Source organism: Pholis gunnellus (genome assembly GCF_910591455.1).
Source record: "Pholis gunnellus genome assembly, chromosome: 17".
NCBI lineage: Eukaryota > Metazoa > Chordata > Actinopteri > Perciformes > Pholidae > Pholis > Pholis gunnellus.
In genome coordinates this window covers 686,723-712,971 of record NC_136544.1, presented here as the reverse complement: position 1 = coordinate 712,971, position 26,249 = coordinate 686,723, and the positions used below count along the sequence as shown (strand labels likewise).

Below are 26,249 nucleotides of genomic sequence, written 5' to 3'. Positions count from 1 at the left end.
TTAAAAGCTCAAATTTGTGACGTCAGTGTGGACCTGAATTGGGAGAGATGTTATGGAAAAAATACATTTATATTTATTATTATATATTTATTTAATTATATATCATTTAAATATTATTTAAGTATGTATGGCGTGGAAGTATTATTTATTGCCACTATCTTTATATACGTATATATATAAAATATGTTCAATTTCATTGTGCGTTAGAGAAAAAAAAGTGCGAATATATATACACATATATATATATATATATATATATACGTATATAAAGATGGTGTCCATAAATACTACTTCCATGCAATAAATAATATTTAAATAATATATAAATATTGTTTTTTTTTAACTGACCTCGCTGGACTATCAAGCATGCAGCACTACTCCCCCAAGCGGGGAAGTATTATTTACGACCGCCATCTTTGCCGTCCTCACTCATTGCCTGGTGTTGTTGTTCGTGTTTGGTTGCTTGCTAGGGGCTCATCTCTTCCAAGTAAAAGAGTCTGGTCCTGCACAACAACAAAAGAGTGGTTCCTTTGTCCAGCTGGCCTGAGTCCATCCTCTATGGACAACAAACTACACTGAGTCCTCTGACATAAACTCTGTACACCTCTATGTTGTTGCACTTCTGCGGTAAAGCATGGTTAAAAACCTCAACTTCATCTAGCAGCGTCTTTAAAGGGGAACACAATACCTAACGGTTTTGAAAGTTATAATTTCATTATTGAAGTACGGCATTTTATATAAAGTAACAATGTATCATCTGTGCTGCTTTAGTTTTTAGTTTTGTCTATCATTTGAATTTATGGAAATTACGCTTTTATTCTGAAGGACTGGGGGTCGGAAGTGTTTCGCTGCTGTTGCTCGCAGGAAACACCTCTCTGTTTCCTCTTTCACGATAGAGTGTGTTCCCTCAAAGCTCTGTCAACTGATCTAAAGTCAGTGAAATGGCTTTGACCGGGGATGGAAACCAGCTTTCCCTGCGAGGAGAGGCCGGAGAGGATCATAACGCAGGGAATACGGACACGAGTGACTCCAGCCGGTAACTTCCTGTACTCAGCTACTTATTACGTCAGTATGTTTACTGATAACAGGAGCTGGGTGGCAATTAAACACTTGCTATTTTACACATGAATTGTAATTCCTGTAAACAAATGTTTACCAAGTTGCTGGTGTGCAATTTATTATTTTGATGACAAACAACAGTCATAAACTGACTGATTGATCTATGTATTTATTTGTTACATTTTCTTTTACAAAGTTAGTGAAGCAATGTTTTTTAAGTCAGGGCCTGATGTTGCCTTAAGGTGTGTTCACACCAAACGCGATGAACGCGGTGCGAATCGCGTTCATCGCGTCATTCGCGCCGCCGGTATCGCCAGGGACTATTTGTGTTCATTCGCGTGCATTAGTGATGGGAATTCCGGCTCTTTTTAGAGAACCGGCTCTTTTGGCTTGGCTCACTTAAAAGAGCCGGCTCCCAAATGGCTCCTCAGATTTTTGGGTGCTTAAATTAATTTATTACCAACAATAATGTCAAATTATGCGCAATATGAATTACTAATGTAAAAAAAACATGCACTATATCAAATGTTTATTATATAAATACACTTTTTTATTTATACACTCTAAAAATTAATTAGAAAGTGCCTCGTCTCCCTCCCTCCTGTTCGTGTGCTTGCTGTGTGTGTAACTCCCGCCCCTCCCCCCTCTGCTCAGCGCAGGCACAGAGACGACGCCACACATATTGACCAATCAAATGCAGAGAGAGAGAGAGAGAGAGAGAGAGAGAGAGAGAGAGAGAGAGAGAGAGAGAGAGAGAGAGAGAGAGAGAGAGACCTTTACACATAAAATAATATTCCAAGTCTCAACCACACAGCGAGGCATACCGCTTATTAATTAAACACTGGTATCGGAATACTGGTATTCTCAAAAGCCGTGGTATCGCGATATCGGGCAAACTCCGGTTCCGCCGAGTGAAGGGAAGTGTCTTAAAATTTAGTAATCTCTACTGACCAGCAGGGGGCGACTCCCTCATGTTGAAAAAAGAAGTGATTGTATAGAAGTCTATGAGAAAATGACTCAACTTCTCTCTTGATTTATTACCTCAGTAAACATTGTAAACATGACTTTATGGTCTCAATCTCTAGTTTCAAGTCTTCTTCAATACAGCATGATGTTCATTTAGTAAATTATGATCCATTTAGAGTCAAATAGACCATAAATCAGAGTATGCTATAGGGCGGGCTTACTGTGACCAGAGACGTATATGGCGTCTCTGTCACTCCTCCGCATTCCAGATATGGTAACTTCTGTTCATCGGTTGCAAAAATAAAACATGGCGATGGCCATAATCAAAGATGGCGACTGCGAAATTGCTGAACTCGAGGCTTCACAAAACGGCAGTCCACAAACCAATGGGTGACGTCACGATGACTACGTCCACTTCTTATATACGGTCTGTGGTTACTGCACAGCCCTGAAATTGAAGTCTAGTGGACGTTTAAAGGGTACATTTGTCATTGCAGACTAGTGAATAGTTGAAAGTAAATATTGCATGGTGTTCCTCTATCATAGTAGAACCAGTTAAGTTACTAATGTGATTTAATGTCTCACCTTGCCACCTTGTACTTTCACCAGGTTGGAGTCTTGTTTGGATCAACCAATGGATTCGAGTGGTGTCCATGAAGTCATCAATGATTTGCCCTCCCCCCTGCCAGGTGAGGTGTCTTTGTTACAAGCAGCAGTAGAAAAAAATCTTAGCTGCAGTCGATGACTTGATGACCACACTTTACACGCAACATTTCATGTCCTCTCTCTCTCAGCCAAACATTACGACACCGACACCACCGAACCGATCAGCTGTGGCCTTCAATCTTTGGAGGAGCTGTTGTCGTGGAAACGAAGCGAGGCGAACCCCTTCAATGTGGCGACAGTCCCCCTGGCACCTCGGGAGCCTCCTCTTGCCAGATGTCTCCGTCGCACCTTGGTGTCTCACGACATGATGGGAGGCTACCTGGATGACCGGTATGGAGGCATATTTAGTGCTGAATAAAAAACAATTCTGGTTTATTAAGACTTTTGCTTCTAAAAGTTATACTCCCAGATCTTGTAATGACCTACAAATGACCTTCCAGCTCATTACTTATGGAAGGTAAGACAATAATAGTAGTACAGTAGATGAGAGAATGTTCCAGCCTAGAGTAGGTGATGTGACAGGTGGCATCCCTCAGGTCTGAAAAGTGAAGCCAATGTAAAAGTGCCTAAAACTTTCATTCTCTCTAATGGCTACCAGGGGGCGACTCCTCTGGTAGCAAAAAGAGGTCTATGAGAAAATGACTCTTGATTTATTCCCTCAGTAAACATTGTAAACATGAGTTTATGGTCTCAATCTCCAGTTTGAAGTCTTCGTCAATACAGCATGATGTTCATTTAGTAAATTATGGTCCATTTAGAGTCACACAGACCATAAAGCAGGGTATGCTTTAGGGCGGGGCTACCTCTTGATTGACAGTTTGCTACCACAGCGTCGTCTGGTCTGGGATTTGTCCAGTAAATGGAGTGTTCATTTTACATTCTGATGAAGGCGTTATACGACATGTCTGGACCACTCGATAAGTTTGTTCGTTCATTCTGCTATAAGATATGTAAACCCTTTTCACATAATGCTTTGTCATGCTCTCTTTTCTGTGGTGAAGGTTTGCCCAGGGGACAAATGCAGAGGCCCCGTATGCCTTCTACCACTGGCAATACATTGATATTTTCAACTACTTCACACACAACATGGTGACTATCCCTCCTGCTGTGTGGACCAATGCAGCGCATAAACATGGAGTCGTTGTTCTCGGTGAGTCAAAAGGTCAAACATAAACCGAACCAGGTCCAGTTCAGGAATCCTGAATTTGTGTTTTATATCTTCGATATCGGGTATCATATTTTGAATTTAGAAATTGAACACTGAACAATTCCAGTTAGGTCTTCCTGTCTTCATCTGTAAAATCTCCTGTCGTAATTGGTCTGCTTTTTCAGGGACTTTCATCACAGAGTGGACCAACGGAGCCACAGCGTGCGAGGCCTTCCTGAAAGAGGAGGAGTCGTACCGGGCGGTGGCTGACAAACTAGTCCAGATCAGCCACTGTTACGGCTTCGATGGCTGGCTCATCAACATAGAGAACTCCCTCAGTGTGAGTAAGACTTTTATCCTGGCAGTCAACACAAAACTCTACATGAAACCTTTGGAATATAAAAGGGTTCTTAGTAGAACCCTGTGGGTGGGCTCTTGTTAGCACCCTTTGAAGGTGGAGAGGTTCTGGATTGAACCTTGAGAGAGGTTTCTGGGTGGAACCATTACACCATAGAAGGGTTCACTGTAGAGCCTCTAATACGGGGTTCTGGGTGGAACCTTTCACAGATGGTTCTTCTAAGTGTAACCCTTGGGTTGAAGGAAAAACCCTTTTAATTAAAGAGTTGGTGAATTCACAAAAGCAATGCCCATCCAGAGTGACCTGGAATTTGTTCTTCTTTGTACAAATATTTATGGTCCCCCGAGGATGAAAGATACAGAATTTTATGATTCCTCGACTTTTCCTCCAGCATCACCAGCAGGTCGATTAATGTCACTTATCCTGTGAAATATCTTAACATCTGGCAGAAGATTTTGTACATAGATGGTTCCAAGAAGATGAATTCGGGGATGCGGATTCTTGAACTGAATGAATGAACTGCCATGAAATGAGATAGGATTAATTATAATAACTTTAGTGATCCTCTGACTTTTCATCTAGCGCCATCATCAGGTCAACAATATAACTCATCCAACACTTTGGATCATGACCAAACACCTACAGAACTAATGACGTTACCATCTGCCTCTGCTGTTCTTTATGCTTCCTGATGATTATCAAATGTTAGCATGCTAACACGCTAAACTTAGCCGGTGAACACACATTTTGTAGTGGCCTGTCTCTTCAAGATCTTGGCCTGAAGCATGTAAAGTCCCCGTGTGTGGCGCCATCTGTCCGCAGGAGGTTGCGGTGAAGAATGCGCTTTTGTTCCTGCGCTATCTGACGGACCAGTTGCACGAGCGGGTCTCTGGTAGCCTGGTGCTGTGGTACGACAGCGTGATTGAGAACGGAAAGCTGACGTGGCAAAATGAGCTCAACCAGTCCAACAGGTAGATCAATTTGAAATTAGTAGCAGAACTTGATATAAACAACCAGAGATGATTACAACAATTCATTGATTGGCAGTTCATTGATAACTGTGCAACACGATCTCAATCTCTTCATAACAGGATGTTTTTCGACGCTTGTGATGGTTTCTTCACCAACTACAACTGGACAGAGCAGAACCTGGAGCGGATGAGGGACTACAGCGGGATCCAAGGCCGCCAGGCTGACGTCTACATCGGGGTGGACGTGTTCGCCCGAGGCGAGGTGGTGGGTGGAATGCTGGAAACGAATAAGGTACACTGTGGAACACGTCTGCGTCTTTGAAGAAATCGGTGATCGTTACCATGATTGACGGTATGCACTCTCTTGTTTCGGTCGCCCGCAGGCGCTGGAAATCATTCGGAAGCACGGCTTCTCCACGGCCATCTTTGCCCCAGGCTGGGTGTACGAGTCCCTCAATGACAAGACCGAGTTCCGCAAGAATCAGGACAAGTGAGATCAACACAATATTTACAGTGACGGGAATGCACACATTCAACTTTAACTTTGAAAGCAGGAGAAAGAAAGCGGAGATGTTTTTATTTAACCGTGACCCGTCCTGCTTGCAGGTTCTGGGCTCTTCTGTCAGACTACCTGTACATCCATCGGCCAGCCTCTCCGCTCCCCTTCATCTCCTCCTTCTGCCAGGGTTTTGGGAAGGCTATCTACTGGAGAGGACAGGTACTGAAGGAGGTTGGATGAGCTATCGTCCCAGAAATAATTGCGATAAACAATATTCTTTTGTCATTTTCTGACCATTTTAAGCCACTGCCACTTTGTGAGAATATTCAGACATTGGAATTGGAATGTGAAAAAAAAAAGTACACTCGGGGCTCTGTGAACAAAAATGTGCATATGCCCAAGTCTACACCCAGCTCCTTATTCTGGAATCGTGTTTGCCAAATTCGAACGATATCGAGGTCAGTAAAATATGTCATACGACATAAGCAATAGCGTAAATATGATCGAGGACATATAATGTAGTGGATAACCTGGACATCGTCCTGAAGTACATTTGTTAGATCTAAGCCAACTCATTTTGCTTTAACTCCAGGAAGGAAGAGCAACATTGATCCCCATTGCACTAGTCCTCACATCTCTGCCGTCCATTTTAGAGTCGACGTAACATTTTCATTCTTGTGTGTGTGTGCAGCGCGAGGCCAACAGGAGCTGGTTCAACCTGAGCGCCCAGGAGATCCAGCCCTTGTACTACCGCACAGAGCTGGAGGGCCAGGGCTGGCTGAGCAGCCGCGGCTGCCCAGAGGACGCCTGGAATGGGGGCTGCTCACTGCTGCTGGAAGGACTCATCCCCGCCACACACACGTCTCCAGTTTGTGCCAAGTGTGTGTTTCTTGTTCCCCCTTGCTTTAGTTTCCACACAAGTCTCACAGTGCGTCCACAGTACTCCATTTTGAATCTCTTTCAGGATCTTGTCCCTCCACGTACCTCTGGCATCCAAGACTCTGGTGACCCTCATCTACAAGCCATCCACCGGGATCAAAGTGTCCCTGGAGATGAAGACAACAGACGCCCATCTTTGCACGCACATGGACGTCCGGGATGTCAAACGTGAGTTCCTTACAGTCCATACCCGTGATGCCCAAGGTACTGCAAAGGTTTTCTTCAGATTTGAAGCTTCCTGGGTTCCATATTGCCGAGCACTGATTGTATGTTTCCGCAGCTAGCAGCGGGTCTCCTGTGGTACGGGATGAGGGGCTCCAGTTGGTGAGCCAGTTCACTCAGCTGTGCGGCAACTCGAGTCCAGATGGCTGGACTGTCGGGTAAGGCACTCCTAACAGCCGAGTTAACAGCTAAGTTAAAGGGTTTATCGTTTTAAAGTCTGTTTCCGTCGTGACACTGCGGGCAGGTGTTCCCAGCTGGAGCTTCGTGGCTGTGCTCTCAGAGAAGTTTGTCTCAGCATCCAGCGGGACGGACCGCCGCAGGACACGCCATTCAGCTGCAGGATGGGGGAAATCATGGTGAGCCAGTTGTGTTCAATGTGCTAAGCTGTTTTAACGCCATAACTATGTTCATTCAATGGAACTGGCACTCGTAAAATACAGGATTTCCACTTCAACTGCCAAATCCTACACGCTGGTCCTTTTAAATATGAGTATATGAGAATTCCTCCCTGTTAAATGGTTCTTGTGCTCTCTCTCTGACTCACTCACTCACTCACTCTCTCTCTCACACTCTCTCTAAGATTTTGGATGTAGGTCTGCAGGTTCCCACTGAGCTGGTTCAGGGCTTGTGCATCTACGACGTGGTGTGGCTGCGCGGTGCCGGCACCTCACCAGAGTCCCCCTCTCCTTGCCTGCACTTAAACGCCACCCTGCGCTGGAAGTACCCAACGGAGCTCGCACGCTACTTCCGGGTGTACTGGCGACGGCAGAGAGGACCCGATCCCAGGATCCCCCCGGGTGAGCTCGTTTTGGTGGGCCGGGCGTACTCTAATCTTTTCAGAATAACGGAGCTGGCGGTCCCCGAACCACCCTGCCTGCTGGAGCTGGTGGTGGAGCCGGTGAGCAGTAAGGGCCTCCCTGTCTCAGAGAACCACTGGGGAAGAAGAAGCCTCAGCTACACAGAGGCATTAATGCAATGACCTCACATAAATGCTTACGTTATGGTGCTGAATTCATGGCTCTGATGTAAAATTCAACATTCCCAAGTTGGAGCACCGATATATTTTTGGCTTTGAGTTAAGAGACCGTTTTGCAAAGTCCCAGTGAAGGCTATAAAACTGACAACTGTGTGGTTGGCAACATTTTTGGATTTAGGTGGAGGTGGCAAAGTGGAGCTATTGACCACAAAACATGCTGTGTTTCACTGACTTTAACTAATCCCAAATCCACATACTCGCTGTGGTTTTGAGCTTCAAACCAGACCAATGTGCTTTTCATCAGGGCTATGAGTGCATCAACAGATCCATCTCCATGGCAACTGGGCAAAAATCCAGAAAAACAACTAGCAAGAGGATCTTAAGTTCCCTTAATTACTTTATCAAGACGGAGATAAGATTGACACTAGTATGTCGAATGTATCAGGAGTCAGAGACATCACTTATTGCAGTCTCGCCTAAAGAGATTTACTGATCCAAAGATACTATTTCTTCTATATATATATACATACATACATAGTTTGTTTCTTTATAAACTGTATGTTAGCAATATGTATGCAGACAATACATCTGGCAAAGTAACGTTCAATGTTTTAGCAAAGAGTTCTTGAAATGGAAATGTGATGACTTTGATCCTGTCACATATACAATAAACCAAAACATGTGATCATTGGGGGGTGATTTTTCCTTCACACGTCTAGGTCCAATTCAAATTGGACAACGCAAGTGCATCATGGTAAATGGAGTACGAACACTTGTGTAATTGACCTTTCACCCTGCTGCCACTCCCTCAAGCTGTTGATTAAACATCAGCTGTCTTATCAAAGATTTGGCTTTTACAACAATTGTCATTCAAGAATAAAAAAATCAGGATTTGGGGAAAGCACACTTCTCTAATATGTAGTCAGGACAATGACAAGCATCTTTAAAACAGTCTTAAAACACACGGCAGCATTTATTAAAAAAAAAAAACGTGTCTTTATTGTTCTTATGGCTGAACATTGCACAGGTCATTACTGTAATTAGAGCTGTGAGATTTATTTTGGTTTAGCACAGGGTGGAATATTAAAAAAAAAAGTCATGTGATCGATCATTGATTGTCAGAGCCATTCCAGCTGGCGGTGGATCAAACCTGCTGGGTGATCATCCTCATCATCTGCAAGGCCATCGGTCCCTGGTCTGAGGGAATCTGTGATGACAGAAAAAGTTGGAACCAGAAGTGAGATCAGAGGGCGGAGCTAAATACAACCAAACATGGGAAAAATACGTCATTTTTGAACAAAATGACTACAATAGAACTTTCATGAATTGAAAACACTGTAAAAGGGTTACAGTTCTGAGATGAAAACTCAGACCGGACTACGCCATGGTAGCGACCTGTCAATCACAAGGTAACCCCGCCCTAAAGCTTCTTCTTCATGGTCTATTTGACTCTCAATGGACCATCATTTACTAAATGAACAGTCTGTATCGCAGAAGACTTGAAACTAGAGATTGAGACCATAAACTCATGTTTACAATGTTTACTGAGGTAATAAATCAAGAGAGAAGAATCAAGAGTCATTTTCTCACAGACTTCTATACAACCAGAGGAGTCGCCCCCTGGTGGACATTAGAGAGAATGCTTTAACGCACTTCCGCAATGGCTTCCCTTTTCAGAACCGGATGTTGCCGCCAGAATTTAATGCTAAATTGTTGGCTTAATCGGTTAACAAACATATTGTGTGGTCGATAAAAAAAATAATAATAAAGGGTTATTTATATAGCAGCAATTACAAACGCGGCAGTCATGAGAAGAATAAAAGGATGGAAGGCAACGCCACAGCGGGTGTATCTGTCTCTTACCATGTGACCGGCTTTGAGGATCCAGTAGAAGGCGAAGTTCTTATAAGTCTTGCAGAAAGCTCCGGTAACGCCCGGGGAGGTGGGGTCATCCAGGGGGGTCCACCTCAGCCCGTTAAACCCAGGTAGCCCCTCCCACTTCAGCCTCTTCACCCACAGCTCCTGACCTGTGACAGGAGGTAGAGACCCCATGTGGAACAGCTCTCTTTTCCAAAGGATGGGTTTACACCACTGCTGCTAGAGCTGAACAAGAGGTAATACACGGAGTACGTTACCCATGGTGTCCACTATGAGATCCAGCTGTCCGTTGTAGACGGTGACGTTTACTCCGGCGGTCAGCAGCTGGTCGACCACGTCCACCACAGGCCTCATAAAGTCTCCTGCCATGTTGCTGAACACGTCCTCTGCCTGGCCTGGACACCGACAGGAGAAGGATAAGCATATAAAAGACGACAAGGAAAAGAAGAAAAAGATTTCTAGGGACAAAATCCACTGCAGAGATACGGTACCTCCCCAGGTGACATTCTTGGGGATGATGCCCAGCTTCTTCCTGATTGGTCCATTCATCAGCTCGCTCAGCGATTGGCTGTAGAGCGGTCGAATATGGCGACGCATCTGCAGAGCTGGTGGAGACGCAACATTTAAGTGAAAATGGAAAAATGTGCGTTAACCCTCTTTAAAATGAACATTTAGACTCATGTTATGAAACATTTCATGTCACCAAACATGTTTTTTAAATTGCTGAGTCAATGCGATCACTTACAGATAAAGTCTTCTCCTGCCACAGAGGCGTGTCTCTCATCCGGCTCCTGGGTGAGGATGTTGTAGAAGTTCACTCCATTGGTGTTCTGAGGTGAAAACCAATACAAGACCACGTCAAACCCTATGAACCATGCACACAGCAAGGAAATCACACTTTAAATACGTAATATGGAGAAATTTACTTTCGGAGCAAAAAATTCGAAGAATATCTGCTATTAGTCGACAGATAAGCCTCCGAGGGGTAGGGGGCTTTATTTCTGTGGTTCCATTGTGGCCAGCGGATATCCGGGACAAGACTTCCTTTACAGTCCGAACAGCAACTTGAAACGCGAGTAGGAGTTAAAAAAATAAAGAAAAAAAAACACGTGTGCGACCGGATTGTTTCACAATCAGTAGCACACAAAGTAGCCAGTTTACAAGCTAATTTTAAATGAATAAAAGCTAAATCATTGTCAGACAATAGCCGGTGGGTTCAACAAACGCCTGCTTGAACCCGATTGGTCAGTATAACTAAGTCTACAAATGGAAACCCAGAACCCTTCTGAAACCAGAATCTTGTCCCGCTGCCTACAGATTCCACATGAGAATGCAGCATCGGATTATTGAGCTATCTCTCAGAGCAATGTGTCTAAATGTAAAACCTCATTCGCAACAGATTTAGTTCAAATGTAACTTTAATATGTTAAATATAGAGACATACCAAAAAGTATCAAGTTGATATTTGGTGCAAATTATCTTAATGCTAAGCTACGCTAAGCAGCTGCTGTCTGTAGCTGCGTTTCAAATCGCATACTTTTTCTTTTAGTGCATACTGTCCTTACAAAGTACGTACTGTTGCATGCGGTTTGCATTCAACTGGGACGTCCTACATCCTCATAACATGGCACCTTGAACTTTGACCCTCTTGCTGCTGCTCAAAGGGATTGTGGGTCGGAATAGCCAGAAAAGCATGCTGGCTTGCAAAATGCGACCGGAACATCCTGGTGTTTTTTGTCATATTGCATTTGACATCCTATGTATGAAATACACTTAGAAAGAGGGGAAAAAAGACTCTAATAAGTTGACATAACTCGTCTTTCGAATTTACGGACGAACAGTACAATACAAAAAGCTCAGAATATAAAGAAGCGACCCCGACAGCATCAAACCGTGCTGTGGATCCTCCTGTGTGGCACCAACCTGCTCCACCACCGTCTCAGCCACAGACCACAGCTCGGTGGCTTTCTGAAACTGCTGCTGCTCCACCGCCTGCTTCACCGCCTCCGCCGCACTGCTGACGTCCTTCAGGCCATAATCATCCAGCAGTGACTGCACAGCAGAGAGGCCACGATCAGGTGGAAACTCAGCAGATCGGCTTCAGACATTTTTAATAGAAACTTCAGTTTGTTACTCACAGTAGTGTAGAGGTACGGCCCCCAGGTCATCACAGAGTCTGTGGATGAAGCCATGAAGATAAACCCTTAATGTATTTAACCTTCTTCATGTTGATATGTGATTGATGATTATTATTGGTAATAACTGCAATAAACTCCTGCTGAGAAATTCACCAAACTCCCTTTAAAAATCTGGTGTTTTCATTTTCCTTTTGCTCTGGGCAAATATTACAGACCTTGTTGAGCGTATTCTACAACATGTTCATTATTGTCGGCACAAAAACATCAAGCTCAAAACAAGTCCTTACCTTCCTCATGGTTAATGTTACTTCGTGGGGTTCCCTTGCATATTTTATTAAATTTGACCTTATTTGATTATCAGGCTACATTTTACAGACAGATTTCTTCAGCTAGACTTCACAAAAGATTTCTAAGTAATTGGTTTATGATGAATCATTTTAACTGAGGATGGGGAGCCACAGTACATTCAACCTGTACTGATGCTCTGTGGAAAATACGTGGGCCTTTTGCCGTTGAGTAATATAAAAGTATTTACAGTTGGGGTTGTTTTTGACGAGCATGTATGGAGGTTTGTGATGGATACTGACCCAGTGGGGAAATCCAAGAGTCCCCAAGTGCCACACCAGCAAAGTTGCATTTCACTGTCCCTTGTGCAATGGCCTGGACAGACAAGAGACAAATAATAAAAAAAATACAAAAAAATAAAAATGTTTACACTACTACAAGGCATAACATTGAGGTTGATCACTTCTACAGAAAGGAAGAAAGCCACCACACTGTCAGGTTTTTATTGCCTTCTCATCCATCACATGACAGTTGTTTGACATGGGGACTTTCCAACGTCAGTGAGCTCACGTGTCACGGGCCTGAAAAAGGAGGATATGTTGGTTAAGAGAAGCGACACTGTGCTGTGAACTCACCTTGGTGAGTTCCAAGGAGATAGCGGCCGCCATCTTCCCTCCGTATGACTCGGAGAAGATGTAGAAGGGGACGCTCTGCGCAGAAGGACAAGATGTTTTTAACCGAACAGAATTTTTCTTTTTTTTAAAGCCAAGGCTGCACTCATACACAAGAAGCAGCAGTATATAAAAAGGAATACTTCACCGCCACAATGACTGTTTATCAATCACTCGACCTGCGTTTACTTCAATTCTAGAGGAAAACCATTTTCCTCACATGCCTCATGGTACAAATGTTCATTTGAGGGGTGAAGTATTCCTTTAACAGTTTTACTCTTCTAGCAAACAAAGGCTTACAGGCTACACTTAGCTAGCAGGGCGAGATCAGTAAGCTAGTGATGTTAGCTAACTTGTATTACTTTTCAGCTACTTCTTCTTCGTCCTCACTGTGAATGATGGCATTCACAGCTTGTAATGTTTTTCAGTCCTGTCTAGGGTTATTCTTGCTTAAATAAATGTAAAAAAAAAAATCAAACCTAGCTAGCAAACATATGCAGCCTAGCCAGGTTGTTGTTGTTGGTTCTAACCAATATTACAATAACCTGCTTTTATACATTTTCTATATTCCATTTCATTTTTCTGACAGATGATAACATATATCTTATGTCCCTCCAAAAATGGCCGTTTTGAAAAGTTTGGGCAATTCAATCCGCATGTTCGAAGCATTCAACCTCGTTTGGGTGCTTAGGCTTTCAAATAAAGCAGAGCCAACATGTTATTTGGGACTCGCGTTTCTTTGTAGAGTAGTATTATGATATCCTGCCCGAGTGGTGCAAAGAGCAGTGGGCATACCTGGAACTCTGCCCTCTCTGTAAAGAAGTGCTGCAGCAGCACCAGCATGTCTGAGGCCACTGTGGCCACATCGGTGGCATAGCCGTCCGGCCTGTCGGTGTAGCTGAAGCCGGTGCCCACAGGGTTGTCTACGAACAACACACTGGCTGCCTGCACCTGAAACAGCCAACACACACAATATACATCAGCATGTGTACCTCCATTTAAACTAGGGCTGTCCTCGACCAAAGAAATTATTAGTCGACTTAAACTCATAATAATACGTCGTACGAGTTTCTCCACAAAAGAGCCACATTTAATCTTGTTTAGCAGAGATGTGCTGATATATTTCTCGGATACAAGTCTCAGCATGAAAAAAGAAAAGAAAAGAAAAAGACGAAAATCTGCAAAATAAATCTTAATCAATTGAGACTAAAATAAACTAATCTTCCCAAAATCAATACATCAAGTGCTCCGACAGATAAAAGACAAAACTGTGGCTGTCGCAGGACTGTAATGTGCTGCGAGTAGAAACAATAGTCATGTTTGCCGTTTACGTTTATGACCGTTTTGGGGGAGTGGCTTCGGAGAAGGCCTGAAGGGGCGGGCTTTCAGTGTTGTTGACTATCTGGCTAGATTTAGCAACTGTCGGAGCTAGTGCTGCTAGCTACTTGCTCATTGTAAAAGAGTTTGCATCCCTAAACTAAGGGTTTAAAAAAAAAAAAAAAGTAATCTGGCATACTCGTGCTGGTTTCCCCAATTTTACCGGATAGAACTTTAAGGCCCACTTCCGAGTGGTAAAAACTGCCAAGGAACACCTTCCTGTATAAAAAAAAAAAAAAAGAAAAAAAAGAAAATGGGCTGCAAATAAATACAAAAATACATTTTGTAAATTACCTAAAAATGTAACTTAACTTAACATAACTTAACTTTTGGCAGTACCACTGCGACCCACTAGATGGCACTCTGCGACCCACTGGTAGAGGATTGCAACACAATGCAGGGCTATTAAATGATGGCTGGGACACGGGGTATGAGGGTATGACATGCTGTGCAGTGTAACTGGAACTGTTGGAGGGTTAGATCAAGAAGACGCTAGAAATAAAAAGGGATGGTGTCCGCTCTGGTGCTCTTTGGTTACGTTCGAATGGATATAGAATAGAAAGCGTATGTTTATGGTCTTTTTATTAAAGATCTTTTCAATAATTGTGGAATTGTAACTCTCACCCATTCAGTGGGCTACTATGATACCCTCCCTGTGAACGCCTCAGTGGTTTTATCATTGTGACATCTCCTCTTTTTAGCCTCAGTGACACAATGACTCAACCGAACACAGTCTAGAACTTAACACATTTTAAGCTCCGTGGTGCTCCAAAGCAGCGTTTTCCTGACCGCTAAACAGCTGCTCGAACACAAAGACGAGGATTCCTTCGAAACCTTAAGCCGCAACCTTTCTTACCCAGCTCGTCTTTCTGGGCTTCAGGTCCCCATCAAAAGGTCCGATCTCCGCAAAGTTCCCAAAGCCACTTCCTGATCCTCCTGGTCCACCCTGAAGACAGACACACACGAGAAAACATCCTCATCACGGTCCAACATTAACAGCAGACGGGCTGTTTAATATGTACTTTTAATGACCTATTAGTTCACATTTCCTGAAGAATAAATTTAATACAACCATTATATTAATATAGTATTAGTATCATCCACAGCACATCCACAGCACAAATGACATCTTCTACCTAGGCGGCTGGTTTTGGCTCCTTACAGTACAGTTATAAACACTTAACGTCATTAGTCAGTTCCTCCTCTGCACATGAAAATGGAAGCAGCACTGCGATTGCTCATTCAGTCACTAGTTCTGGGTCATTTTGAACCAGCTGACGCAGCTTTTTACTTCCATATTCCATAGGGAAATCAACTAGCATAGACTTAAGAGCAAGTGACTTGTGAATCAGTTAAACCTAGGTAGGTGTAGGTGTGGGTCAGCAGTGATGAGTGGACCAGGTCGTGTCCTACCTGCAGCCACATGACCAGAGGCAGATCCTGGCTGTCAGCATAGTAGAGCCACCAGAACATGTGGGCCCCGTCCCTCACCTCCACATAGTTCCAGGCTTCTTTGCCGGTAGGGGGACGACTGGAGAGCCCTGCACGCGGGAGTCAATGACACCCACAGTTTTTAATATTGGTGTTCAAGTTACGTATTACTTACAGAGTAATAAACAAATACTAGGCGCAAGGAGATATGTCAAAGTTTAAAGCGTTTAGCAGCCGTTGCTTTCGCTTTACCGCCAGCTGAGTAGGTGTTCACTCGTCACGTCTGACTTTAGTGGGCTAGACTTGTAGAGGCGATTCATACAGACCATAATCATACCTGTAGTGGCGACGAAAGCCAGGAGAAACCACAAATTCCAGGCTACTGCTGCTGCTGGCCGGCTCATCGTTGAAGCGTTTGTGTCGGTTCCGCACTAAGAAATCACATGACCACAGGCGGGGTCAGCTGACAGACGTCGTATTTTGTTTTCCTCTCTGAAATGTACCTGCTATGTTGCTAGGAACTAAGGGTAGGGATCGGATATACTGAGTAAATGTGTGTAAAAGATTAATTTAAATTTCAACTAATTATTTTAGAGAAGAGGGACGAAAGTCAGCTTCAGGTTGCCAGGTAAACTAGATAGGTAGGTAGATTTGTTTTACCTCAAGCTAGCTACCAGAAAAGACGTTTCGAATGAACTACACTTCCCTTGATGCATTGCACTCAGAACGTTGTCTTTTGTATCGAACCTGTCAATCTGCCTCCACGCCAGAGGGCAGTGTTGTGAAAGAGTTGGCTTTAGACAGGGCACTGGCTCTCATCATGAGTAACCACAGACTTCCGATTTAACGTTGGTCCTTCCAAATAAAGTACTATACAACGGTAATTCGATTTCTAAGTCACCAAAATAACCATTGATAAATAAATGCAATTTGTTATACATGTATGTGTTACAAAAATACAAATTCTATGTAATTTATTTGTTCAAATTCATACTTCAGAATATGCCATTTTATTAGTCTATCACGACTTTCCAGCAAAAATTGCATTATAAAATCGGGGCATTTCAGTAATCGTATTTTATGATAAGTTTAGTAGCTTTAGCTTTAGTAGCTTTATTATTGTTGATGCATTATTTTTATGGAAATTCTCTTTGGTTGAGTTCATTCATCCAGCAAAATGTATTTAAAAGTAGCAAGTAATCAGTTCATCACTTTCTTATACACCGTAACGTTAGTAAATGTGAAAGAGATGCCAATAAACAGCCCTTTTCCGCAAGGTGAAGAGTTTTAATGACACTATCGACGAATGTACACTCTTATCCTGAAAATCTCGATCGGAAATACCATCCCTGTTACAGGCGGAACACGAGTGGCGGTGTTTTGGAGTGTGAGTTCGGCGTTAGGCATGGCTGCCCACGGTAACAACTTCATCCGCGTGCGCTTACATTTTGACTACCCGCCGCCGGCCGTCGTCGACTGCCGCATGTGCTGGCTGCTCGTGGACCTGAACACGTGTCGCGTGGTGGCGGACCTGGAGAGCGTCATCAGAGAGAAGTTTGAGTTCGGCCGAGGAAGCATCCTCTGCCTCTTCGTGGAAGACTGCTACCTGCCGCACACGGAGAGCGTGTACGTGGTGCGGGACAACGACAGCGTCAGGTGCGCGTGCTTCTACTGTCATAATTTACCCGGCCGCGACCATTCCGGTTCTCAGGTCAGCTCTAACAGGCACCTGAAGATGTAGGGGGGCCGCCAAGGCAAAGACGAGCATGGAGTGTCCTTTCTTATTCCGTGACATGACTTCCGCCCGAAAGCCCCAGTTCAATTGTTAGTTGCAAATTATGCCTGGGTCATGTTTTATTTTGAAAATCTAGGTCAAACCACAGCTGCCGATAGTTTTTGAATATCCGGCCTTAAATCAGGGGTGGCCAAACCTTTTAAATTGTGGGCCATATACAGAAAAATGTTAGGAGTGAATGTGTAGTTTTTAACCAGTTGCACTGCAAAAACAATCTGTTTCTAAACCACAAAAGCTCATGGGCCTCAGAAAATTCATTTTCTATCAAAACAACTATGCACACTTAACATTTACATCAATTCAATACTTTTAAACTCTTAATACTGTGCGTGGCCTAAAAGCCAATTTATGATGTTATGTGTAAATCTGGAAATAAGAAAAAGTTAAAACAGGCAGAAATTGCCAAATTCTGTGTTAAAAAAGATTATAATGCAAATGTAATAAATCTAATATTAACATGTAACAAACAAAACAGGCTGAAATGGTTGAATATTGGTTTCTGAGCCAAGATGTTAAGCCGGAGATAATTTCACTAAAATGTAGTCAACATCTAGTGTTTGAACTAGGATGTGCAACGTTCATGTGGTACAATTTATTAGAAATATGATCAAGCTATATCCTAGTTTATTTTAAAAAATCCCAGCATCCCATTTAAAAACGGCCCGTGGTTTGCCCCCCCAGCCTTAAACTTACTTCAATGCATTTGTATTTCTTTTTTCTACGTCAGTGCCTCTTGATGTAATCTGATATTTTGACAAAATAAGTTTTAACTCAAGGTTACCGTCAGCGTGAGGGTTTAGTTCCTCTGTCAAATCGAGTGTTTGAGGACTCTCTGGCAGACATTCTGAGCACTTTATGAACCCTTTCCTTAAGTCAGCATCAGATGCAGACTTTGCCAAAGAGAATTACCCACAATTCATTGCAATGTGACGTCAAACACTGGGTAACCAGTAGAAGCATGGAGTCAAAAAAAAAAGGTAAACAAAGAGGACGGCTCACGTGTCTTTAACCCAGCATCGGAAATACACGAGGGCAAAGGGCAAAACTGCCCCAAAGAAATATAATTTTGCCCCTGATATCACTAGGAGAGGGGCAAAAAATGCCCCCATTATTTCCTCTAATAATAATGATAATTTAATGAACTTGTCAAAAACATCGTAGCTTCTATGACCCGGTCCAGTTGCCATAGAATGTTTTTGATTTTCGCCTTGACTGATGTTGCGTGTGCGTGAAGAACCGAACGTTCCAAAAAAATAAATGAATGGAGCGCTTCTTAATCAGACCTGTGACTGCGAGACTGTATGGGGTCAGATCAGTCTCAATAATTGCAAATGCACACAGATAGACTCACAAATGCAAACAGAAAGATTCACAAATGCGCACAGAACAATTCACAAATATATTCGATTTACAAATGCACACAGAAGGATTTACAAATATATTCGATTTACAAATGCACGCAGAACAATTCACAAATACATTCCAATGCACAAATAAATAAATTACGATTTATATAAATGTAAAAAAAAAAATCACAAATATATTTCTGCATTTGTATGTATTTGTGTGTGGATTTGTATGTATTTATTTGTGGGTCGCACTGCATTCATTTGCAAATCGCTTCACATTCGTGTACGGATTTTTGAGACTGTTCTGCCCTCGCTGGATTCACAAATGCGTTTTTTTCAACATAGACCTGTCTGTAGCCAATCAGATGTCAGCCTCATTTTCAACCAATCACATGAGCGCAGCTTCATACATATTCATACACATTGTAGCCGTCTGTGTTCACCCAGAGCTCTACGATACCTCATATCAGTAGAGACCGGACCAAACTATGTGTGTGTAAACCATATGGTACAAACAATGAGGCCACTAGGCTGCTAGCGTAATGCTGCGGTTCACACCAAACACGATTCGCGCCGCGTTAATCGCGCCGCCGTTCTCGCCGGGGGACTATTTGTGTTCATTCGCGTCCCAGATATCACGGGGAACCAAACGCCGTCATGTCTGGTTCATAACATAGTCCGGAGGAGCTCCGTGGATTTCATCGAACTGTATTCACTGTGTCTAGCAAGCCACACGTCGGCTGTTTACCATAGCTGTATGAACACAACATAAACTGATTTGGCTATGATTTAACGGCAATAAACCAACAAAAAGGAACTCCGAAATAACATTTATACACATAGTTTGGTCCGGTCTCTACTGATATGAGGGTATCGTAGAGCTCTGGGTGAACACAGACGGCTACAATATGTATGAATATGTATGAAGCTGCGCTCATGTGATTGGTTGAAAATGAGGCTGACATCTGATTGGCTATAGACAGGTCTATGTTGAAAAAAACGCATTTGTGAATCCAGCGACGGCAGAACAGTCTCAAAAATCCGTACACGAATGTGAAGCGATTTGCAAATGAATGCAGTGCGATCCACAAATAAATATATACAAATCCACACACAAATACATACAAATCCACACACAAATACATACAAATGCAGAAATATATTTGTGATTTTTTTTTTTACATTTATATAAATCGTAATTTATTTATTTGTGCATTGGAATGTATTTGTGAATTGTTCTGCGTGCATTTGTAAATCGAATATATTTGTAAATCCTTCTGTGTGCATTTGTAAATCGAATATATTTGTGAATTGTTCTGTGCGCATTTGTGAATCTTTCTGTTTGCATTTGTGAGTCTATCTGTGTGCATTTGCAATTATTGAGACTGATCTGACCCCATAAGACTGCGGTAAAGTCAGCAGACACTCAGATCTCCGTGGTCAACTCAGCACACACTTACATGTTAGTGCACCTATACGCTGAAATTCACGGTAAACTCATTCAAACGACACAGATCGGGAGCGAGCGAAGGACTTTGAAAGTTAGCGGAAAGATTAACGTGAGACAATATCCGGTTTCTTCAGACTAAGATGCCAACAAAGTATACATATTGCATAATGGCAATTTGATTAAATGAATTATATTCACATTAAGTATAAAACATGCTACCTGCATCTCGTGAGTTAAAGGGAAAATACACCTAAATTGTGCGTAAAGTGTCTTTATTCTTTGATTTGAGGGTTGCTGGAAATTAATAATACCTGACTGTAGGGCTGCAACAACGAATCGATAAAATCGATTATTAAAAGAGTTGGCGACAAATTTCATTATCGATTCGTTGTGTCGCGCGATTATTACGCCACTCAATAAGTGGCGGAGATGTTTGAGTGTTGGAATAATGGAACAGGACCTGTAGCTGACGCTGACCGGCGTATAAACGTTGCCATGACAACACCGGAAGTTGATTTACGCGATTTGTATTATTTTCGCGTCATTCGCGCCGCAGGGGACCTCGCGTTTGGTCGCGATCGCCGGGGAGCTCTTCACCGCGATGAACGCGGCCGGTATCGCTGGGGACTATTTGTGTTCATTCGCGTGCATCGCGCTGGATGCGCCGGAGAGGGGGCGTGGCTTATCGGCCTGAAAGCCGTTCACTGAGTGGATCAGCGCGTGTCTACCCTTCACTGAGAGGCGTGGGTAAACCCGCTGAACCCCACTCCTGATATTAGTCCATTTATTTTTTTAAATAATTACTTTAACAGCTCAGGGATGTTCGAGCAACCTGTTTGTGCACTTTCTGAAGATTTGTTGCTCTGTGAATGTGCACTGTCAGTTCAGGGTTGGAAATTAATGCTTTTTTGTTTTTTTTATCCGATTCATCGATTAATCGAACAAATAATCGACAGATTAATCGATTATTAAAATAATCGTTAGTTGCAGCCCTACCTGACTGACAGTCGATTAAGATATTTTACTAAAACTCTGAACTGAATTTCTACCTTCAAATGGCACATTTTTGAAATTTTTAAGGCGCTATAAAAAAATGTTTCTAAAAAAATCCACACAATGACTAATGCATATATGTTCAGGACAAAAATGGGTAATATCACAATATTTGAGGTGCTACAAAAATATTTTTCTCAATAATTCCATACAATGACTGATTTATATGTAATCAAGGCATCGTTGACTTAATAGTTGTTTAAAAAATGTAATAATAACAATAAATAACTACAAAGAAATGAGAATAAAATTGAATATGATTGTCTTATTTGGTTTTCTGGTTTTCTGTTTGTTTTTTGTTCAAAAAATCTAAGAAAAGACTTTGAATCTGTAGACTACTGCCTAATAGTCTTATTATTGCCATTTGATGACAATTGCCTAAATAAGTATATTTATTATTTTGAACAAAGATTAAATGTTATTTCACAAGTTTCAAAAAGTGCCCCCAATTTTTTTTAAATGCTCCTGGATTTCAGTCAGTGGGGGCAAAAATTGCCCCCTAAAAATATGTTAATTTCCTACCCTGGTTTAACCTGGAATATTACATTTACTCTGAAACATTAAGGGTTAAAGATGGAACATGAAATAAGAAGATATTTATTTATTCATCAAATATTTGATTTTGTCATTGAAGCTGTTTTGACAAAAACAAATAAATTGATTATCTGAAGTTACCTCATCTTGTGAGGAAAGAGCCTGGAAGATGTTTAAATCACGGAGTAAAAAGTATAAAATAAATACCTACAGTTGTACATCAAATTGTTTGACGTTGTCATGGAAACGTGATATGTGGCAGCAAAGTGCATTTACGCCATTTCAAGCCCTCAGTCTCTCACACTCAACCATCTACCAGGTGACGTCAGTAAGTCCTTGAGGGTTCAGGGTTTGAGGCCTTAAGGGGGGACATTGGGATTGGGCCTTTGGCTGCAATCTGCCTCCCCTCCACGACCTGTTCTCCTCCAGGACACTGAGGCGGGCAAGAAAGATTGTACATTTTGAAATTATGTCTTTTACCATCGCACTGTTTATTGTCACGCACCAATGACCAAGCCATATTCCTTGTATGTGTAACGTACTTGGCAATAGACCGTCTCTGATTCTGATTCTTCGTTTTCCAGGGTGAAGGTGGACTGTCTGGCCCAGGTGAACGGGCACAGCGGCGGTCCAGATGCTTCCAGTGAAAACAGCAGAAAGAGAGAGAGACCCGCAGAGGAGGACGGGCCGGGAGAAAATGGAGTGATCAAAAAAAAGAGGAAAAAGAGAAGTGTGGAGAGCGTGGAGAGCGTAGAGACGGTGGTGAGGGATACCAGTCAGGCTTCCGCTGATGAGAGGAATAAGAAAACACAAGGAAAGAAGAAGAAGAAGAAGAAAAGAAAGAAGGCAGAGGAAAAAGGCCCGACCATCATCCCCAAACCAGCTGCTTCTACCAAGAAAAGCCCAGTTAAAATCCCCAAGAAGTCCCCAGTGGCACAGTCAAAACCACAGGTCTCCTCTTCAGATTCCAGTAGCGAGGAGGACAAAGCTCCCAAAAAGCCAGCTGCCCAAAAACCAGCACCCAAAACGCCCTCCTCCGCCCCCACTGCCTCCAAGACGCCTCCGACCACCAAACCCACCCTGACAAAGGCCCGCCCTCCTTCGTCATCCTCCTCAGAAACTTCCTCCGACGAGGCCACCGTTGTAAAAAGCCCGCCAAAGACCACCTCCACAACCCCTAAAGGGAGTAAAAACTCCAAATCTCACCAGACTAGTCCAGCCCTGCGGTCCGCAAACGGGGCTCAGAGACAAGTGGTGAGCGTAGCGGCGCCCCCTTGCGTTAACTCGGACTCGGACAGCGAGGAGGAGATCAAGCTGGTCATCCGGCGGCCGGTGCAGCAGCCGGGCCTCGGCGCAGACCGAGGCCAGCCGCCTCTGGGCGCGGGCCGCGGTCAGTCCCCTCTCGCCGCGGGCCGCGGTCAGTCGCCTCTCGCCGCGGGCCGCGGTCAGTCGCCTCTCGCTGCGGGCCGCGGTCAGTCGCCTTGGAGGGGCCCTGGCCGAGGACAGGGTGGCCGTGGAGAGGAAGGGGGACGGGGGCGCGGCAACAGGGCCGTCAGAGGGCGCGGCAGTGGCAGTAGCTTTGGGTTCATCTATGAGGAGCCGTCCGGCTGGACCGATCAGCTGACCAACTTGTCCGTGGTCCTCCAGGTCTGTCTGCATGTGTCTGTACCGCAGGACGCTACCGGTTTTGATTTCAACACCTGCTCGATGTTTTAATTGACTGACCCTAGCAAAGGGCCGATTACATAAATGAAATGTGAGAATGGCGTTGCCTCTGTCACATCACATTATCGTCATCTGTTGTGTCTGTGGAAACACGGTCGTTGCATTAGCTGTTCATTAATACTGCGTGTGAAGAGGCAGCAATAATCTCTCGGGTTCTTGTACGCAGAACGGAGCAGAAGATGCCCCCAAACCGGACTACAGCTCCATGCCCCTGCTAGCCGCCCCTCCACAGGTGGGGCAGAAGATTGCCTTCAAGGTAAGTCTTTATTCACCAGTGTATCTGCTCTGTTATTGACGCTGCACGCCTACATGTTTTTAGCTTTAATTCATTTGCCAAAAAGAGACAAAATGCACAAAAAATGTGCTTTATATATTTCGGAAAATCCAACAACCGCAAAGAAAAAATAGGACAAAGCTCTAAGAGGTTCCTAGCGTGTTCCCGGCTGGCTAGCACTTTAGCACAAAGCTCACGCAGCTAAAGCAGTTCACCAACTAATCCCGAAGCTTCTAGGATACAAATATTTTCGGAAGATATACGCATATGAATTTTACATTTAGCCACTGTCCTAATTACCTGTCTACTGCTCTTTGAACGGGAACTATTCTTTTCACATTAAATGTGATTACTGCCAGTAAGCAACCATATTTATGATCTGTCCTCCAATAAAGGAAAAGCAGTGGTTTGAAATCACTCAGTGAAAGTAAGACACTGAACTTTAAGACTATTTGTAAACTTAATTTCCTAATTCCTGTTTGTCTGTTTGTGTGCTCACAGTTACTGGAGCTAAGTGAGAACTATACACCAGAGGTATCCGAATATAAGGTGAGTGACATCATTCCTGACCTCTGGAGATAATGAGCTGTTCATTCATACTGGAGTCACCACACCACTGACGCTGTGCATTTCTTAGGAGGGGAAGATCGTGAGCCTTGACCTCACCACCAAACAGATTGTGCTGGAACTACTGAACAGGTCTTCAGGTAGAGATCATTTCACCACTGACGCGTACAATATCAATGCTACTTCCAAAACTCTGTCGGAAAATGTATTTTGAGAGTCAGAAAGTTCAGCATATAGTGTTTGAGGGTGTTCTCACTGCTCTTTTAAAATGTGATGAACAGAGCAGATGTTCCAACTTGTGCCACACGTTTGTGATCACTCGTAACCCGCCGCTTCTCCCACAGCTCCTGTAAAACCTGGCAAGTTCGACCTGGTCTATGAGAACCCGGATGGCACGGAGAGAGTGGAGAGAGTGGATTACGCAATTTGCAGAGACTCTCGGGTAAACTGAAACAAATTTAAAGGAACAGTGTGTGGGGGTTTAGGTGGATCTGTTGGCAGAAATGGAATATAATATTATTAAGTCTGTTTTCATTAGTGTACAATCACCTGAAAATAAGAATTGTCGTGTTTTTGGTAACTTAGAATTAGCGGGTCCTCTTCAAGAGTCCGCCATGTTGCATCACCATGTTTCTACAGTAGCCCAGAATGGACAAAAACCAAACGCTCTGGATGGGGACTTTCGCTTTTTTCCGTGGCGGCCACCATCGTTTTCCTGCACGCTTGGCACATGGGAAAAGTTTCAGTTGGTTGCAGTCTGCAACTTCACCACCGCCAGTAAATCCTAAACACTGGCCCTTTAAAGGAATAGTTGAACCTTTTGTGAAATGCGCTCAATTGCTTTGGATGTGAGAGAGCCCATGCTAGTCCAAGCTAATGAGGACTGATCTAATTTCTGTCACTAGAAGTCATCATGTATAGTACAGACAGAGTCGGGCCGATAATCCAGTATTGTCATTTGACTTTCAGTGTTTTATTGATATGCTCATATTGTATACTTGTTTTATGAATTTAAAATGAATGATTTCAATCAAACTGTAATTTAAAAACAAAAATAGTTATTAGATGTTTTAGTTTTTTCAGTTTAAAAATCTAAAGTCAAACATCAGTGGGATCATTGTTAAATTCCCATATGAATTCCCTGGATTTAAATCTTAAAAGTTAATTGAATATATGATTTTATCCCTTTTCATTAAAACAAACGCTCAAGCAAACAGGTCCCAGTCCACCAGTTTATACCCTCGAGTGCCTTATCAAATAACACCTACAAAGGTTGATCTGTGTGGTCCCTTACAGTGACACTGGCAGTCAGCAAAAGCAGTTAAAGCCAAAGCATTTCTCTCGTCAGTCGCTTGTAATAATATCCGTGCCGATCCTTTTGGAATCTTCGTATAATCACTGTAAAAATAACTTATAATCTTCACTTCCTCCCACAGGTGACAGAACGGTGGGACTCCCTGCTGGAACCAAGGCTGATCATTTAAATGGGCCAAGCTGTGATTTTTTACATCCCCTAACCTTAAGTTAAACTAGGGAGTCACTTCTGTACATTGCATATGACAGCAAAGGGATGTGATTATGGTTGTTTATGTCTCTCTTCTCTGTACTTCAAAATATATCATCACTTTACACAGAAGAGCTACTGCAGCTGAAAGTATTGACAAATGTAATAATTGTTGCATTTTAATTGGGGTTGGATATGAAAGGCTGTATGCTCTTAAATATGTAGATTGAATGTGTGATCGCTTCCAGGACAGGGACATAATGGTTTTATGTTTTGTAAAGATCAGTCTTGTATAAACATGTTTTTTCTAATAAAACACTTAAGGTGCATATCTACTGTATTATTCCAATGTGGAGCTGTTTCCACCATTGTGTTTATTTATTTATTTTGCAGCTGAAAGTACCACCTTCATCTC

The 26,249-nt window shown here is 43.0% G+C and overlaps 3 protein-coding genes across 4 annotated transcripts; 2 read left to right on the top strand and 1 right to left on the bottom strand.

Moving 5' to 3' along the window:
- The first annotated feature begins 901 nt into the window (after window positions 1-901).
- Window positions 902-8,956, top strand: engase (endo-beta-N-acetylglucosaminidase). 2 transcript variants are annotated; one of them, XM_079177940.1, is made up of 14 exons: window positions 902-1,036; window positions 2,635-2,714; window positions 2,820-3,021; window positions 3,693-3,841; window positions 4,024-4,178; window positions 5,019-5,167; window positions 5,288-5,459; window positions 5,551-5,657; window positions 5,774-5,885; window positions 6,358-6,545; window positions 6,631-6,773; window positions 6,886-6,985; window positions 7,072-7,183; window positions 7,408-8,956. In XM_079177940.1, exons 1-14 carry the CDS (start codon window positions 942-944, stop codon window positions 7,804-7,806), a joined length of 2,163 nt encoding a protein of 720 aa, XP_079034066.1. In that variant the 5' UTR covers window positions 902-941; the 3' UTR covers window positions 7,807-8,956. The 2 variants fall into 2 exon arrangements, with proteins under 2 accessions (XP_079034066.1, XP_079034067.1); XM_079177941.1 differs by having other exon boundaries at window positions 987-1,065.
- scpep1 (serine carboxypeptidase 1) lies at window positions 8,872-16,067 on the bottom strand. Its single transcript, XM_079177942.1, has 13 exons — window positions 15,921-16,067; window positions 15,566-15,693; window positions 15,009-15,098; window positions 13,571-13,726; window positions 12,740-12,814; window positions 12,407-12,479; window positions 11,820-11,857; window positions 11,605-11,733; window positions 10,427-10,511; window positions 10,173-10,286; window positions 9,939-10,076; window positions 9,667-9,830; window positions 8,872-9,010 (listed from the first exon to the last, which is right to left on the bottom strand). The coding sequence occupies exons 1-13, from the start codon at window positions 15,985-15,987 to the stop codon at window positions 8,948-8,950; spliced, it is 1,320 nt and encodes a 439-aa protein (XP_079034068.1). The 5' UTR covers window positions 15,988-16,067; the 3' UTR covers window positions 8,872-8,947.
- An 885-nt stretch (window positions 16,068-16,952) lies between these two features.
- coil (coilin p80) lies at window positions 16,953-26,163 on the top strand. Its single transcript, XM_079177442.1, has 7 exons — window positions 16,953-17,239; window positions 22,349-23,411; window positions 23,656-23,745; window positions 24,265-24,312; window positions 24,401-24,470; window positions 24,675-24,772; window positions 25,767-26,163. Exons 1-7 carry the CDS (start codon window positions 16,989-16,991, stop codon window positions 25,812-25,814), a joined length of 1,668 nt encoding a protein of 555 aa, XP_079033568.1. The 5' UTR covers window positions 16,953-16,988; the 3' UTR covers window positions 25,815-26,163.
- The last annotated feature ends 86 nt before the right edge of the window (window positions 26,164-26,249 follow it).

Coding starts and splice junctions, on each gene's coding strand:
- engase (XM_079177940.1), top strand. CDS start 942: ATGGCTTTGACCGGGGATGGAAACCAGCTTTCCCTGCGAGGAGAGGCC. Junction 1,037..2,634: donor GACACGAGTGACTCCAGCCG/GTAACTTCCTGT, acceptor TACTTTCACCAG/GTTGGAGTCTTGTTTGGATC. Junction 5,460..5,550: donor GAATGCTGGAAACGAATAAG/GTACACTGTGGA, acceptor GGTCGCCCGCAG/GCGCTGGAAATCATTCGGAA.
- scpep1 (XM_079177942.1), bottom strand. CDS start 15,987: ATGAGCCGGCCAGCAGCAGCAGTAGCCTGGAATTTGTGGTTTCTCCTG. Junction 15,099..15,565: donor CTCTGGTCATGTGGCTGCAG/GTAGGACACGAC, acceptor GTCTGTCTTCAG/GGTGGACCAGGAGGATCAGG. Junction 11,734..11,819: donor GGCCGTACCTCTACACTACT/GTGAGTAACAAA, acceptor TCTGCTGTGCAG/TCACTGCTGGATGATTATGG.
- coil (XM_079177442.1), top strand. CDS start 16,989: ATGGCTGCCCACGGTAACAACTTCATCCGCGTGCGCTTACATTTTGAC. Junction 24,313..24,400: donor CAGAGGTATCCGAATATAAG/GTGAGTGACATC, acceptor TGCATTTCTTAG/GAGGGGAAGATCGTGAGCCT. Junction 24,471..24,674: donor ACTACTGAACAGGTCTTCAG/GTAGAGATCATT, acceptor CTTCTCCCACAG/CTCCTGTAAAACCTGGCAAG.